The 16,863-nt window shown below is 36.7% G+C and overlaps 1 protein-coding gene across 8 annotated transcripts in view; it reads left to right on the top strand.

Moving 5' to 3' along the window:
- The first annotated feature begins 3,439 nt into the window (after positions 1-3,439).
- Positions 3,440-16,863, top strand: part of ACBD5 (acyl-CoA binding domain containing 5) — a 47,345-nt gene continuing 33,921 nt past the window's right edge. For 2 of the 8 annotated variants that reach the window (XM_036022883.1, XM_028505843.2), the window contains exons 1-6: positions 4,279-4,662; positions 4,836-5,001; positions 8,623-8,743; positions 10,864-10,936; positions 13,899-14,013; positions 14,114-14,146. In XM_036022883.1, the coding sequence (XP_035878776.1) occupies positions 4,648-4,662; positions 4,836-5,001; positions 8,623-8,743; positions 10,864-10,936; positions 13,899-14,013; positions 14,114-14,146 (523 nt within the window). In that variant the 5' untranslated portion in view covers positions 4,279-4,647. Of the gene's footprint in view, positions 3,505-4,277; positions 4,663-4,835; positions 5,002-8,622; positions 8,744-10,863; positions 10,937-13,898; positions 14,014-14,113; positions 14,147-16,863 lie in introns of those variants that run through there. The other 6 variants (XM_036022904.1, XM_036022891.1, XM_028505845.2 and 3 more) reach the window with 6 other exon arrangements.

Genomic DNA, 16,863 nt, shown 5'->3' with positions numbered 1-16,863 from the left:
GGAAACCTGTATGTGAACTGTAGTGGAGGGTGCAGTGTACAAAGGCCATTTTTAAAAATGATTTTATTGATTTTTAGAGAGAGAGGAAGGAAGCAAGAAAGAGGGAGAGAAACATCAATGTGAGAGAGAAATATCAATTGGTTGCCTCTGGTATGTGCCTGGATCTGGGACTGAACCTGAAACCAGGCATGTGTCCTGACTGGGTATCAAAATGGTGACGATTCGATTTGCAGGACATCACCCAATCAACTGAGCCAACCCCGTCAGGACTGTTATGAGCATTTTTATAGTTGTCTTTTGGTACACACATTATAGCACTTTTTATATCCTTCAATTTAAACAAATTTGCATTATATTTACCACACTAGCACGAGTTCCCTGAGAGGCTTTGTACCCTCAGTGTCAATTACATCATCCAGGACATAGCAGGATTTTTTAAATGTTCGTAAAGGAAAGAGCACCTAAAAGACTCCTTTTAAAGTTATTTAATATTTATCCCATTATATTTCTTAAAACTTGTAAATGTCCTATTTTACCTTTCTTTTTTTTTGAAGATTTTATTTATTTTTAGAGAGGGGGGAAGGGAGGAAGAGAGGGAGAGAAACATCAGTGTGTGGTTGCCTCTCGCATGCCCCCAACCCTTTGGTTCCCAGGTCAGTACTCAATCCACTGAGTCACACCAGCCAGGGCCTATTTTACCTTTCTTATGGTTGTGTGTAAGAAGCAGGCCTATCCTTAGCAAGAATACATTACTAATTGTGGTGATGATTTTGTAATATGTACAAATATTGTATCATTATGTTGTATGCCTGAAACTAATACAATGGTATATGTCAATTATATCTCAATAAAAATGCTTCATATTAGGCACTGTACTGAAAGTGTCACAGGTGGGCACAGGTCACCAGATTCTTAGTGACTGGGACAAAGAATTGAACTGAACACCCAGAGTTTATAGCAGAGAACATGGGAGCAGGCCAACTCCAAGCAGAGATTGACTTCATGGGCTGGAGGGACTCTAATAGGGCAGATCCTTCCTGGCTAGTTTTGGTGGGCTTTTACTGAGTATGTACAAGTAGTTGTATTACTTCAAAGCTACTGCACAAGTGGTCTCCCATGATTTTCCCTGATTGACCACCAGGGAAGGGGGTCCCACAATGCTACCAAATTGATCCCCATTTCTCCTGGGGTTCCCCTGTACTAGATTCACCTTTCCCTTTGCCAGAGAATTATAGCTCTCCGTGTTAGAGGCTGGTGAAAAAGAAAGGGGTTATTTACTCAAGTTATACAGACTAAGAGTAATGACAATGTCTTCATCAAAATCCCAAAGTCCCTTGAAACACCCACAAACACACACAGTCCTTTCTTCCCCTCTTTGCCCAGCCCGGGGTACCGTATTTCAGGGAAAGAAACAGAAGCCCATGGCTCAGGCAGCTCTGGGTTCTTCCCAGTAATCCGTGCTTGGCTGGTAGGCCTTCCTTGGTTCCCAGCACCATCAGCTGTGTTGCCAGGATCTCCAACTAAAGCTGCGTGGTGATTCTTTGCTAAAGCCGTATGGTGATTCTTCTCATGGTTGCGGGGGTGGGGGGGTCCTTCTGTGCCAAAAGTGCGTGGTTCTCCTTACATAGCTGCAGGCACGTGGTCCTCTCTCCACGGCCACAGCTGTGTGGCTCCCTTCCTTACATGGCTGCAGCCGCGTGACTCCCTCTTCAGTGGCTGCCAAGTCTGGGTTTAAATATCCTTCTAGCTTTACTGAGCTGCCATCATGAGTCTGCGCAGGGGTAGCCCCATGTCGTGGAGCTAGTCATCTCCAAGCTCCCACAAAGGCACTGTAACTAAGGGGAGTTGCCTCCCAGTTACATCTTGGGGGGAAGTTCCTTCTGTCCCCCTGGCTCAGAGCATGGCCACAGCTATTTAACATATCTATGCAACCAGTTAAAGGTTATAGATGTGTTCAATGACCACACCAGAGGTTAGCTGCAAAGCTGTTGCTATGCAAAACAGCTCTCAGTGGCCCTGCTCCATGTGCCCCTTCCCCCAACTCACACCTGTGGTGGAAGATGAGGACATCCTATATATCTTTCTAATACTTCCTGGACACCTTGAGTTCTGGACCCCATTACAAATCCTTCTTTTGAAGGCCCCCTGGCTGTACCCTCCTACAAAAGTACTGAAAAACATCAGTATCCCACATACTTTATTTTATGAGATGCCTCTTTATTTTACTTTTATTGTGTTCCATATATTTTTCTTTTTTTAGATTTTATTTATTTATTTTTAGAGAGGGAAAGGAGGGAGGAAGAGAGGGAGAGAAACATAATGTGAGAGAGAAACAGATTGGTTGCCTTCTTTGTGCCCCAATCCAGGGAACCAACCTGTAATCCAGATTTGTGCCCTAACCAGGAATCCAGCCAGTTACCTTTTGGTTTGCAGGACAACAACCAAATAACTGAGCCACACTGGCTAGGGCTCCATATATTTTTGCTCATATTTGAAAGGCACTTTGGGATATGATTCAATTCATATTCATCATTACATTTTAGCAGAAGTTACCACATCTAAAACAGCATGGTTATATGAAAGAGCTGCTTTTTAAATACCTAACGGTAAACATGAATAACCTCAATTTTCTTTCTTCTTATGCTAATCCCCTTGACTGGAAATTCATACTACCAGCAAATGGAAATTCAACAGAAATCATCAGCTGGAAATTCTTATTTATTATTACCTTAAGACCAACATACTGTAAGTCAGTTTATTACAGAAGCTTAATAAAGTTGTCAAAATTAATACCCAGATTAGAAATAAACACCCAAGCCCTTTAAAAAGTATGCATGAGTGAGTAGATTGGAAATGATAACAATGTGTAAGAAAAAGAAAAGAGTAGAGGAAGCAGTAGATATTAAACACAGTCTTCCTCGTTCGAGTAAATTAGAAAAATTTAAATTAGTCACACTTTGGTGTTCTGTTTAAAATCCAAGATTTTAAAAAAAGATTTTTTTTTGATAGTAGGAAGGTTGATTGGCTCCTAGTTCTGCTACTAATTCGTAGGGCCTTTGGCAAACCAGTTAACGCAATCTGTTTCCTCATTTGTTTGTCTTATACACTTGGCAAATACCCGGCACTAAGTAAGTCATAGTTACTACCTGATGGTTCTCTGTTATACTTAATTTCAAAGTTAGTAAGCAAGAAATTAGACCGCAAATTTCTGACTCAAGCCCGGCCACTCCAAGACACCTCTAAAAGACAACACTACGTGTCCACCTGGCTGAAGCGAATGTGGTATTCTGAATTTGCACTGAGTGGGGCGAAGTAGGGATTTCCGCCACTACAGCTTCTAGGGCGAGTAAGACCAAGCCCAACCCAACAGGTGGGAGGAACGCCCTCGGGGAGGTGTCCGGAAGCGCCCAGTCGGAGGGACTACATTTCCCACAAGTCCTCGGGGCAGAGCCTGGGGCGGGCGTCAGGGACGTTACCGGACAGGCCTTGAGGGGCAATACCAAGGTAAAAGCCGGCACAGCAGCTCGGAGGGAAGAGGAATTATAGTCTGTGCCTAGATTTGTATTAGTTATCCTCCTAACCCATCCAGAACTGACAAAAATGACCTAGCGATTTTGGGGTTTCAGAGCCGCAGGACTCCAACCCCACGCTCCACATCAGTTACCCCACTGTGGGCCGGTGGGCCGGGGGGTGGGGGGCGCGCTTCCTAGAGGCCTTAGGAAGCCGGACGTTGTGCCGAAAAGGTGAAGGTTCAGGGTACCCCTTCATTGAACAGGCGATCGTACAGATTCCTCTTTCGCCCCTCCTCCACGCCCTGTCGCCTATTAAATGGGGATGCAGCTGAGTTGTGCTCAGCTCCCTGCGAGTCGGTGTTAGAGGTGGTGCAGGGGAAGGTGTTTTCCTTCCCCGGCCAGACTAGTAGCGGCGACCTCCCCTCTCCTTCCTTTGGTTGTTGCTTGGGTGTCTTTGTCTCGAGTGGCAAAAGCTATCGAAGTCTTGCAAGCCAAACACTGTGAAACACCATCCAGCGTACCTAAGCCCTTTCATCTACCCTTGGAGTGGTCTAAAGATGGTCACCGGAGAGGCTGTTAACTTGACCTAGGTCGCAGAACTTAAATGGCAGGTTTAAGGTTCCCACCAATACTCCCGATCTAAAGCCCTTTGCTTAGGTCTCATCACCTTTTTCTAACCTTAACCTAACAGAGGGCAGACGCTGGTGACCAGAGTCTTTTTTTTTTTTTTTTTTTTTTTTGCCAGCGGTATTGACAGGCGCTGCTTTGGGCCCAGGGAAAGCAACCCGCGTCCCAGGCGCGCTGCGCTGGAGTGGACGCAGCGGTCCAGTCTTGAGCACCCCGGCCCTCCGCGCGTCCATCTCTTTTCTCCCTTCTCTGGCCCTTCTCAGGGCACCGACTGACAGCTCTCGTTAACACTGCGGCCACCAGGCGGGTGGGTGGAGTTTGCTGCACGGGAGCCGCAGCGGCAGCGCGTGGGTCCTCGGGTGGCTCTGGGGCGGGGCTGTGGGGAGTTCTCCGAGGGACAGAGAGACCCGGCCGCGATGGGAGGTGTGGCTGCTCGGCAAGGAATCCGCGGGTGGGAGAACGGCTTCGCGACCACCGGTGGCCGTAGCCCCAGCGCCTATTGCTAGAGATGGTCTTCCTGTCGGTGAGTTCTGTCTTCGCCGGCCGGCTTCTCGGCTTGGTCACGCCCCCGGGAGGAGGAAAGAACCGGGCCACCTCGGTCTCCGTGGCCTGGATAGGGCAGGGGGACTGACCAGTTGCGCTCCTAGGCCTCCTCCCTTTGGGCATGTTGATTCGCGGCTGCGCTCCTTGTTCTAGTTTCATGCAGGCCCTTGGGAAAGCTGGTGTTGCTGCTTCCTGATTCCAGTCAACAGACCTTGGGACCGAGACTGGTGTTGGCGGCTGGAGATGGCGGACGAGAGATCCGTGCATGAAACCAGGTTTGAGGCGGCGGTGAAGGTGATCCAGAGTTTGCCCAAAAATGGTACGTGCCCTGGGGCTCCTGCTGAAGAAACCTGCAGAGGCCTGAGGCCCCAGTTTATGAACCTTATCTCCTTTAACCTTTCTTCTGCTGTTGCTTATTTAACCTACTTCTTTTCTGCGTTTAAAAGGAGTGTAACTAAAGGGAGGCATCGAATGTGGTTTAATTCCCTTCTGATTTTTCAAGCCTGAGCCAAATACGTTATCCAGATTTTAAGTACTTTATATTGTTGAAAACTAAAGTCTTGTTTCTTAATGACTGCAGTGTGGGGTGCGTTAAAAAAACAACTGGCATGGGGATGCCTGGTGTTGCATACTCAAAAAATCTGTTATTTAAGCCTTTTGAAAACTTTTGATATGAAGGGAGAGAAAGGAAAGAACAACTACATTCATTTTAAAAACTACTTATTTTAATAAATGTATATATTTACTACTGTTTTTGCTATTGTACTAGTTTCTCTTTTTTACACTAATATTGGACCTAGCAGGAAAATCATTGGAGTTGTTCTTTTGTATTTAATGTGCTATTTCTGTAGTTAAGATTTTTCTCTTTACCTTTGATTTTCTGCAGTTTGACTAGGATGTGTCTAAGTATGGGTTTCTCCATATCTGTTCTCTTTGGGGTTTCCAGTACTTTTTGAATCCATAATTTTATGTCTTTGACCAATGTTGGGAAGTTTACTGCCATTATTCACATTTTTTTTTCCTGTGGAGAAGCTTGGAGAGGGGGATTTTAATTTTTCACTTCATATCCTCCTACAATATATGAAAAACTAATCTTGTATTTTAAATGATACTTTTAAGTACTATTATTGTGCCAGAGTGTGATACTAACTTAATACAACATTAGTGTATGACTATAGTACTTAATGTTATGTTCTCTATTTTAATCATCACTTGCCTGCATATTGAATATTCAACAGCAATAAAACTTAAGCTCAAGTTCAAAAAAATTGGAAACATATACACAAAATAGTATTCTCTTTGTAATCTTCAAACATAGAATTGGAGGAGGACATGGGGGGATTGAAAGATAAGAGTAAACAAAATGTAAAGAAATGTAGGAACTTATTTAGGTGTTGAGTTTTTAAAATGCACAGTTAAAAGGGTTGTTAGAAACGCATGATTCTTAAGAGTTTCGTGGAAGTTGTACCTTTCCCCTAAACTATGTGTTTTTATATATTTTTGAAAATTGATAAAGCTAGACTTGATGTCTCTAGTGTACTTACTACCTTTGTTGACATTACATATCACTTATTATTTTTGTTTTTTATTTTCTATTTTGTTCTTTTTTATCTTTTATTTTTCTTTTTTAAAACTACATATCACTTCTTAAGAAACCATGCAAATGTAAATAAAGTTTTTATTACATAACAGGATAGTATTGCAAAGAGAGGATGCCCTGCCAAGTGGCACCTGTGTTGGACAATGTTCAGAACACTGCTATTCCCTGAAACTAAATTGACATTAATTGAGGCAGAAGTATTGTTATAATGAATTATTAAATATTTTTACATTACTTTTAAACTGTTAAGTCTGCTCTGAACTGTTTTGCAAAGAGTGAGATCTTAGAGTTTTTTTTACATTACTTTTAAACTGTTTAGTCTGCTCTGAACTGTTTTGCAAATAGTGAGATCTTAGAATTAAATACGGATTTTTGCTTAATCCGTATTTAAGGCCTAAGGTTATAATGAATTCTGTAGCATCTATGTTTGATATTCTCTTGGCTTTCAGAAATTTAAATTCTTAGATAAAATTTTAAACCCATATATATCAAATTTATTATGTATGAGCACCTTGAGGACAGAGATTATACTTTAATCCAGTGTTTTATAGGCTACATTTCAATATATGTTTTCAGTTTCTGCTCTAATCTATGCTAAAGCATATTATCATCCACCTTAACTAATAGACTTTCAAATTTTTTGTTAACTTTGTGAAAATATTATGAAATGAGGCTTTTGATGTTTTAAATTTAGATTTGTGTTACTTAAATAACCATTTCTAACTGTAGTATTTTCATTTTTTCCCTTTCTATATAAAGAAGGACTATATCATTGAAATAGTATATCTAATAGATACTCCTAAATGAGCATATGCTATATAGATAATTATTATTGTGGTTTTGGAATTATTTACTCTTGGCCAAACCTGAAACACCCGCTCTTGTCTGTGCTCCAGTTTTCACATTTATATACTACTAGCTTTTGATTACTACATGTTTTCTGTTTATTATGTAATGTATAAAGTTTTAAAAATAGATTTTACAGTTTATATTTTTATAATTATTGGTATAAAAGTAATAAACACTGAAAGTAAAATTTTTAAAAAATTGTCACCCAAGGATGTATTTATTGGTTTTAGAGTGAGAAGGGAGAGAGAAATACCACTTGCATTCTGTAGACACCCCATCAGTGTTTGAACATACAGCCGTTTACCCTGTGTGCACCCTGACTGGAACTGAACCCACAGCCTTTTGGTGCACAGGACAATGCTCCAGCCAGCTGAGCCACCTGGCCAGGGCTAAAAGTAAATATTTATAAAACAAGGGAAAAGGAAAATAAATATAATATGTATGCCTACTATGTAGAAAGATCACCTTTTAACTATTTGATGTGTTTTCTTCTACTATAATTTTTATGCGTATAAATACTTGCTTTGCAAAAATGGATTGTACTGCATAGACTGTTTTTAAACTGCCCTTTCTTATTTTATAGATCATGAAAATTTTCTCATACTATATTTATATTTTTTCTATAATATAATTTTTATGGGCTATAGTTATAAATTATCATATGCTATAAGGGTTTTATATTTACTTAGTCAAGTACTTACTATAAAATATTTATAGTCTAATTTTTCCCTGTTACTGAGTATTGCACTTGTTTATACAATTTGAAAATTTTAAACATAGAGGTTATAAATATGAAGAAACATATATGAAGGCTGATTTTTAAAGAAATTAATAGGTCCAAAATTATAGAGGTAGGGAGTGAGAAATCTATTTTGTCTTGGATTAATTCTCTGTAGCCACAGTACTCTCTGGTTGGCTTTAGACAAAGTTCTTTAGCCATTGAAAAATTGAAATTTGGCCAAGAGGAGTTAAGTTTCTTTTTTCTTTTCTCTTTTCTTTTTTCTCCTCTTTTCTTTCCTTCCTTTCTTTTGGAGTTAAATTTCTTACTGTTGCAATTTTATTAAACAGAGTATACATATAACTTTTTCATTTATGCTAGTCAGTTTTGGTTTGTTACAATCTTTGAATAAAAATACCTTATTACAGTTGCATAATATAGTTATTATGTGTTTTAATATTTGTGTTGTTAAGTGATGTTTGCCAGTTATTTTGGTTACACCTATGGCATGTTCATTCATTTATTCTTTTATTTATTGAATTGTATTAGGCATTGTTTTTAAAGTGTAAAACCTGAGAGTTTCTTTTTTAAATTGAAAGAGTAAAGCACCTAACAGAGCCATAACATTTGTTTCTGTAGGATAGAAATAAATTATTATCTGAACTATTAATTAAATATTAAAAATCACAGTTTGTATAGATCAGCAACTTTGCAGACTTAGAGTATCAATTGTATTCTCCAAGTCATCTTTAATTAATGTTCGTTTCCAATAGGTTCATTCCAGCCAACAAATGAAATGATGCTCAAGTTCTACAGCTTCTATAAGCAGGCAACTGAAGGACCCTGTAAACTATCAAGACCTGCATTCTGGGATCCTATTGGAAGATATAAATGGTAATTCTGTTATGAAGGAAATTTTATTGTAATGATTGTTATGTATGTAGTTATATATTATCCTATTCATAAAGTATTCTAGGTATAGGATACAATTTTTATCTTCCATGTGCTCTTAACCCACTTTCACACAAATAGGAAAGTCTTAGGGAAGAGAGGAAAGCAATAAAACCACAAGGGGTAGTTGCATCAGAGATAATAAAGCATTTTCATTTAGTCTTTCCTTTAATGGAGTTTTTCTGTTTTTATTTTGCCCAAGACCAACTCCCAAACAGAGTCAAAGGAACAAAACAAAGTTCTGCCTCTTTGACCTGAAAAAGAATGACTTTTGCTTGTCAAGTGGCATTGTTTGCTTTGAGATTTTAAGATAAAAAGTAACTAAGAGCATGGCTCAGGTGCTGTCATATTAACATTTTATCTAAGCTACCACTCCTGTCCTACTATACCTGAATAAAAATTTGATTTTTAATATACTTAAAAGAATCATTATATCCAGAGATACCTTTGCCACTTTTCTAATTGACTGATGTTTTTAATACTCTGGAGGACGTTACAAACATCTAACAAAATGTCTGACTAGACTGTTCTGCATGAATGGAGTATGCTAATTGGTGAAGCATGTCTTCAGAGCCACACATTTTGGTGGCTAAATTTCTTCTCCCTGAATTGGAAGTCCTTAAAATCCTCTGAGGATTTCTTAGTTATCTACTTTTCTATGAGAGCTTCATGAATAGTCTTAAAGTAATAGGTTAAGTATAATAGCAACATGTTATCTAATCTGCTTTAAGAAAATTTATTTATTTACCATTTTCCCTCAGAATTGAACTTTGGTGGAGTTAAACTGCTTCTGGAAAAAAAAAACATAAAAAGAATGGTTTTCATTTTAGGCAAAAGTTTTAAAGGACTGTTTTCATTATCTAGGGGTTTAAAATTTTCCTGTTCCTTATGTTTTTATGTTTTTAGAAGTAAGAAATTGTTTCCAACTTTCAAATGTGTAAGTTAAATTCTTATCTAAATTAATGGACACTTGTAAACAAAACTTCTGATTATTGAAAATAGGGCTGTGACAGTTCACATAGAGGCTTCTACAATATTTATTTCTGTCATTGTTCTTTCTAATGATACGAAAACCTTTAAAGAGTTCTTAGCAAATATTTATTAATAGTTTATAGTCTATGTAATATAGTATCTATATCCATAGTCTATAGAGGGGTGATATACTTATGAATTTAAAATATTTTTTAATTGTCAGTTTATTTTCTGTGACAGTTTTTTTCAAGGTGGTTCATTTAAAGACATCCTTTGGAAATATAATATGGCTTTAAATAGAGCTCATTTTAAATTTATGGTCCTATACCATTAACTATAAATTGTATTCTGAGCACTTGAAAATCAGATGTCTCTTTTTTAAAGAGAGGGAGAGAAACATCAATGTATAGTTGCCTCTCACTGCGTCCCCCACCAGGGACCTGGCCTGCAACCCAGGCACTAACCAGCGAACCCTTTGGTTCACAGGTCAGCACTCAATCCACTGAGCTGCATCAGCCAGGGCTCAGGTATCTTCTATTTATTTTACTTTATTATTAATCCTCACCCGAGGACATTTCTTCATTGCTTTTAAGAATTTTATTTATTATATTTTTTTAGAGAGAGGGGAAGGGAGGAACAAAAAGAGGAAGAGAAACATCTATGTGTGAGAGAAATATTGACTGGTTGCCTCTTGCATACCTCCAGCCTGGGGCCTGGCCTGCCATCCAGGCATGTGCTATGACTGAGTTTTTTACCTACAACTTTCCACTTAGAGGAAGACGCTCCAACTAACTGAGCCACAGTGGCCAGGGAGAAAAATCAGGTGTCTTTTAAATTAGTGGTTACAAAATAGTCATGGGGTTGTAAAGTATAGCATAGGGAATATAGTCAATTGTTGTAATAACTATGTGTGGTGTCAGATGGGTGCTAGCTTTATCAGGATAATCACTTTGTAAGTTACATACATGTCTAATCACTAGGTTGTACAGCTGATACAATATTGTACATCAATGTAATCAAAAAGTATACATTATTTTTTAAAAAGAAAATTAGGTATCTGTTTGTTGTTATGTGGATATTTTCATTTCTAGGGATGCTTGGAGTTCCTTGGGTGATATGACAAAAGAGGAAGCCATGATTGCATATGTTGAAGAAATGAAAAAGGTAGGAAAAATAATTTACAGAAGAAGATAAAAAGTACTCAGAGTGATTCTAATTTAATTTGGTTATCAGGCAAATTAGTTGCTCTGTTTTAAGGAACAAGGAGATTGTAATATATTAAAAGATAGAATCTAGATTATTGAATTTATTAGGGTTTTATCTGTCATCAGAGATCATCTTAAGGTAAGTGTTTTTTCTTACATAATATTGGGGTGACATGACATTTTGTTCTTCCCCCCCCTTTCCTGTCTTTCTGTATAAGTTCACTTTTGCAGAAAGTATATAAATATGAATGTTTCAAAATATTGACATCCCTTACTCAGGGATCTAAAAAGTACCTGGGCTATCTGGAAAGCATTCTGCTTTGGGATTTTTTTATTTAGAAAAAATAGTTAACAAGACTGCCAACGATGGTCTCACATACCTTTTGACTCATAAACTCAGGTATTACCAGTCCTGTTCCTCAATAACAAGCATTTTTCTGTCCATGTAAAGATCTTAGAAACAGAACGAGAATGCTTTTTGTTTCTCTGGTAACAACTAAAAAGTGTATCCCTTATTAACTAGCTCTTTCAGGTCTGTTCAGGGCATTGCGTAGGGGAGCAGATTTATGAAGAGATCATAGATTTAAAAGATGGACTTAGTGCCATTTTATAAAGGACCATTTTTATGTTGGAGATGGATGAGAAATGTGAAATCTAGGTCTGTTATAATCTTAAATTATCTTTGAACATACAATCTATAAAAAGAGTAGTTTTTTGCAGTGTGGTTTGACAGTATTAATCTGTGTAGTAATTTCAATTTAGTAGATTCAAAATAGTTTTTGTTTTGTTTAATCACATCTACACTGCTCAAAGTTGTGCCCTTTGTTACATTTTCACAATTTTTTTTAGTGGACTTTGTTTATAACAGGGCAGAGTTTGGTCCTTTTGGCTGTTAACTATATCAGTAACACAGCAACAAAGGATCCTTTCAGAAGCAGAGAAACAAAGAGAATCTACAGGCTTTTTGTTTTGATAACTATTCCTTTTTACCTTAAATATCATTATAATTTTTAGGACACACCTCGGTAATGTAAAGCAAAATTGACACATTGAATAAAATGTACTCATTTTTCATACTGAGTTTTACTAATAATACATGGTGTAACCCTAGTTTAAAGTGGGAGTAGGGGTGAAAAAATGCGTTACACTTTTTTTTCCCCAAGAAAGATTAAAACTATAGTGCTGCCTTTTAGCTGTCTTAAAATGCTTCCACTGTGCCTATGGATTTCTATAACTACTTCTGTAATTAAAAGAAGACACCAACTGCTCTGGCTGGGTAGTTTAGTGGCTTAGATCATCATCTCAATACACCAGTGTTTTGGGTTCAGTCTGGTCAAGCACATACAAGAAGCACCCAATGAATGTATGAGTGGGTAAACAGCAAGTTGATGTTTCTCTTTCTCTTTCAAATTAAAAAAAATACACCATGTGTTTTTACGTAGACTAAGATTTTCATTCCATGGAACTTTTATAGATCAACTAAAATATTAAAGGTATAGATTGAAAATTTGGTTAGTGTTTTAAGTTGTTTTCCGAGTTTAGCTTTGTGGACATCAATAGATAAAATACATCCTTTCAGATAATCTTGTGGGGGTAGTGCATTACGCCAAAGGTTTCATAACTGAATTGGAGACTTTTTAAAATAACAATAATTTACTAACTGAAGCAGTCATTGAATTATGTTCTTAAATATAGTTCACAAATCACTGAACTGTTGCTCTTTAGAATTACTTTTAGTATACATCTCATTGCATGCCTTTGTGTTTAGGGTTTTAAGAAACCTTATTAATTTTATTTATATGTTATAATAGATAATGACTTATAGAAAATTGCTTTTCATAATTTATAAACTATTCAATGAAATATCACCAAAAAAGTTGCTGGAATAAAAATTATTTTAAAATAATTTAATAGAATTTTAGCTTTGAGGGATAGAATAATGTAGTTTGGGGTGAATAATCCATGTTTCTGTCCATAGGTGATTTTGATTTATAGTCAAAGGGAAATATAAAATTTTTTTTGTATAATTTTACAGGTTATCTTAAGGGGATTTCCAGAAAACCAGCCAATACTTGAATAATGTGCATTATGTCTATTGAGTTTAAAGAGGGATCAGTGTACATTCCAGGACCCCTAGTTGACGCCTAAAACTGCAGATGGTACCGAAACTTACGTGTACTGTGTTTTTCTCCTGTACATACATAACCTTTTCACTTGAAACAGTTTATAGCTTCTCTTTTGGCATATTGCTTTGATATCAGTTACCAATCAATGGCTATTTATTTGAATCCTTTTCAGTTAATATACCTTGCTTTTTTAATTTGATGATTAGATATTGGCCCATAGTTATAAAGGTGTCTGAAAATAATTATTTCCTACTTTTAGAAACGATACCATAGTTAAAGAACAAACAATTTTATACTAACCCAACAGTTTTCTATTTTATTTAACATTGGTACTCTTAGGTTGTCTTTTAATTTTTCTTTATTGGCTTGATAGAGAGAGTGAGAGAGATCCACTTGTTCCACTTATTTATGCATTCATTGGTTGATTCTTGTATGTGCCCTGACTACGGATTGAACCCACAACCTTGTCATATGGGGACAATGCTCCAACTGAGCTACCCAGCCATGGCCTAGTGCCCATTGTTTTTAATGCACACTTTACAGATCATTGTGTAAAGTTTTACATGAAACTTATGTGAAATAGTTTTTAAAATGGGGACACTTTGAGTCTTTAATATACTTGAAACTTTGCTAGATTATATGTGTTAAGTATGTATTAATACAGATACTTTGGAAGTCTATTAAGGAACCTCACATCTCATTTATCAATACATAAATTGTAAATGTTATATTATTTTATAGTAATTTAAATCAGATTAATAGTTTATAATTTCACAGTATTTGTTTTGATTCCAGATTCTTGAAACTATGCCAATGACTGAAAAAGTTGAAGAATTGCTACATGTCATAGGACCATTTTATGAAATTGTAGAGGACAAAAAGAGTGGCAGAAGTTCTGATTTAACTTCAGGTTGGACTATTTTACCTTGTTTTTAACTCAGCAACTTATATATTATGCATGCATTAATAGTTATATACCTTAATTTTTTTTTTTTACTCTCACATGCCAGTCCGACTGGAGAAAATCTCTAAATGCTTAGAAGGTAGGAATAATGAAATCCATTTAAAATTGTGTTTAAAATTTATATACCAAAGAATTGTACGCAAATTTATGTAACTTACAAACTTGTCACTCAAGAGTTTTAATTCAAGCAAATGTATTACATAAAGTTCTAAAATATTATAAACCCTTAAGTTATTGATACATGATAGGTGCTTCACTTAGCATGTATAAAATTATAACAGAATTATAGTTTTATTTTGATGGATTATATTTTCTAATTTGCTTTTGCATTTTATTAGCAATGCCATGGCTGAAATTATTTTCTAGCTAATGTTATTTTTTTAATCCTCATTGGAGGATATGTTTATTGATTTTTAGAGAGAGAGGAAGGGGGAGAGAGAGAGAAAGAAAGACATCGATATGAGAGAGTAACATCGATTGATTGCCTCCCATATGCACCCCGACCTGGGATCGAACCCACAACCTGGGTATGTGCCCTGACCAGGAATTGAACCCGCAACCTTTTGGTGTACAGGATGACGCTCCAACCAACTGAGCCACCCTGCCAGGGCTCTAGTAATTTTAAACTGCTATGTTTACAATATGGTTTAACTGTCACCATGCAAGCTACAACAAAAGTGAATTCACTTAGTTTGGTTTTTCTTTTTAGAATTCTCTTTTTGTTCTCTCTAAAGAATTGAAAGGTGTATCTTTTGCATATTAGCAGGAGTTGAATAATATCCAGATATGCTGGTGTTAATTTTAAACATTTGCTCTTTAAATTTTTTTAGGAAGCAGAGTGAAATGAACATGGGAGTCATTTTAAGTGAAAAATTATACGTATTTTAATATATATGGTACCCCCCCTTTTTTCTTGTTATCTCTATTTTCAAGGCATCTTTTACTAATTGATGGAAATTACGGTGTTTCTGAACAGTAATCATCCAGTCCTATCATAAGGTCTACAGTTTGTGTCTGCCATCACTACTGTGATTGCTTACTGGGCATAATTCTTCACCATACCGTGTATGTGTGATTTGCCTAGAGGAGTCAAATGTTATCAGATAGTCTTCCTTAACATACTTGTTCAATTCAGAAATAATGTTGTATGAAGTATCCATATTTCTCTGTATGAAGTATGTTTTTAGGATGTAAAGGGCATAAATCTAGACCTGCTTTAGTAGTATCCAGCCTACTGACCAGAGGCAGATGTTTAAACAACGAATTATAAAAATAAGGAACTGTGAATAATAATAATAATAATAATAATAAGATTTGGGTTTACAAATTCTTAGGTATAATTTAAAAATTCAAAACACTTGATAAACCAAAAAAAAATTTTTAAATAACTTATTTGACAGTAAAACTTGCCCTGACATGTTGAGGGGCAATCAATTGAGGGGCAAACCCTGACCTAAAATGACACAAAGCTATTTTAAGTCTTTATCCCATGTATTTATATGTTTTGCTGAAAAAATTGTTAATTTTTTTTTTTAGCCAGAGCTGCCTAAACTCTATTGGTGTTACATAATATATAGCATACATAGTATATGACCTTTGCAAAATTAGAATATTCTGGATTTTGAATCATACCTGAATGCAAGGGTGGACATGTAGCATGATGTATTTAATGTGTACCATTCTAATGTATATTAGATTGTTTCCTCTTATGATCTTCAACAAATGCTACTGAAATTGACCATATGCAAATATCATTTTAATATGTGGAAGAGTATCATAAGAAATAATATTAAAACTAATTGTTGGACCAAGGGTATGGGTATTTGATAGGTGTTTGCAATTTTATAAAATATTGCCACATTTCAGAACAGTTTACAATATTTACTTTTTAAAAAAATATATTTTATTGATTATGCTATTATAGTTGTCCCATTACCCCCCTTCACTCCCCTCCACACCCTCTCTTACCCACATTCCCCCACTTTAGTTCATGTCCATGTGTCATAAATTCTTGAGCTTTTACATTTGCCATACTATTCTTGCCCTCCCCCTGTCTATTTTCTACCTACCATCTATGCTACTTATTCTCCATATCTTTTCCCCCTCTCTCCTCATCCCACTCCCCTGTTGCCAATCCTCCATGTGATCTCCATTTCTGTGGTTCTCTTTCTGTTCTAGTTGTTTGCTTAGTTTCTTTTTGTTTTTGTTTTAGGTGTGGTTGTTAATCATTGTGAGTTTGCTGTCATTTTACTATACATGTTTTTTATCTTCTTTTTCTTAGATAAGTCCCTTTAACATTTCATAAAATAAGGGCTTGGTGATGATGAACTCCTTTAACTTCACCTTATCTGAAAAGCACTTTTTCTGCCCTTCCATTCTAAATGAAAGCTTTGCTGGATAGAGCAATCTTGGATGTAGGTCCTTGCCTTTCATGACTTGGAATACTTCTGTCCAGCCCCTTCTTGCCTGTAAGGTCTCTTTTGAGAAATCAGCTGACAGTCTGATGGGAACTCCTTTGTAGGTTACTGTCTCCTTAACTCTTGCTGCTTCTAGGATTCTCTCCTTTATTTTTACCTTGGCTAATGTAATTATGATGTGCCTTGGTGTGTTCCTTCTTGGGTCCAACTTCTTTGGGACTCTCTGAGCTTCCTGGACTTCCTGGAAGTCCATTTCCTTTGCCAGAATGGGGAAGTTCTCCTTTATTATTTGTTCAAATAAGTTTTCCACTGGTTGCTCTTCCTCTTCTCCTGCTGGTACCCTTATAATTCAGATGTTGGAATGTTTAAAGATGTCCTG

This window comes from Phyllostomus discolor, chromosome 1 (assembly GCF_004126475.2).
Source record: "Phyllostomus discolor isolate MPI-MPIP mPhyDis1 chromosome 1, mPhyDis1.pri.v3, whole genome shotgun sequence".
In the NCBI taxonomy this organism is placed as follows: domain Eukaryota; kingdom Metazoa; phylum Chordata; class Mammalia; order Chiroptera; family Phyllostomidae; genus Phyllostomus; species Phyllostomus discolor.
The sequence above is the reverse complement of the archived record's forward strand: the minus strand, read 5'-3'. Positions and strand labels throughout refer to the sequence as shown.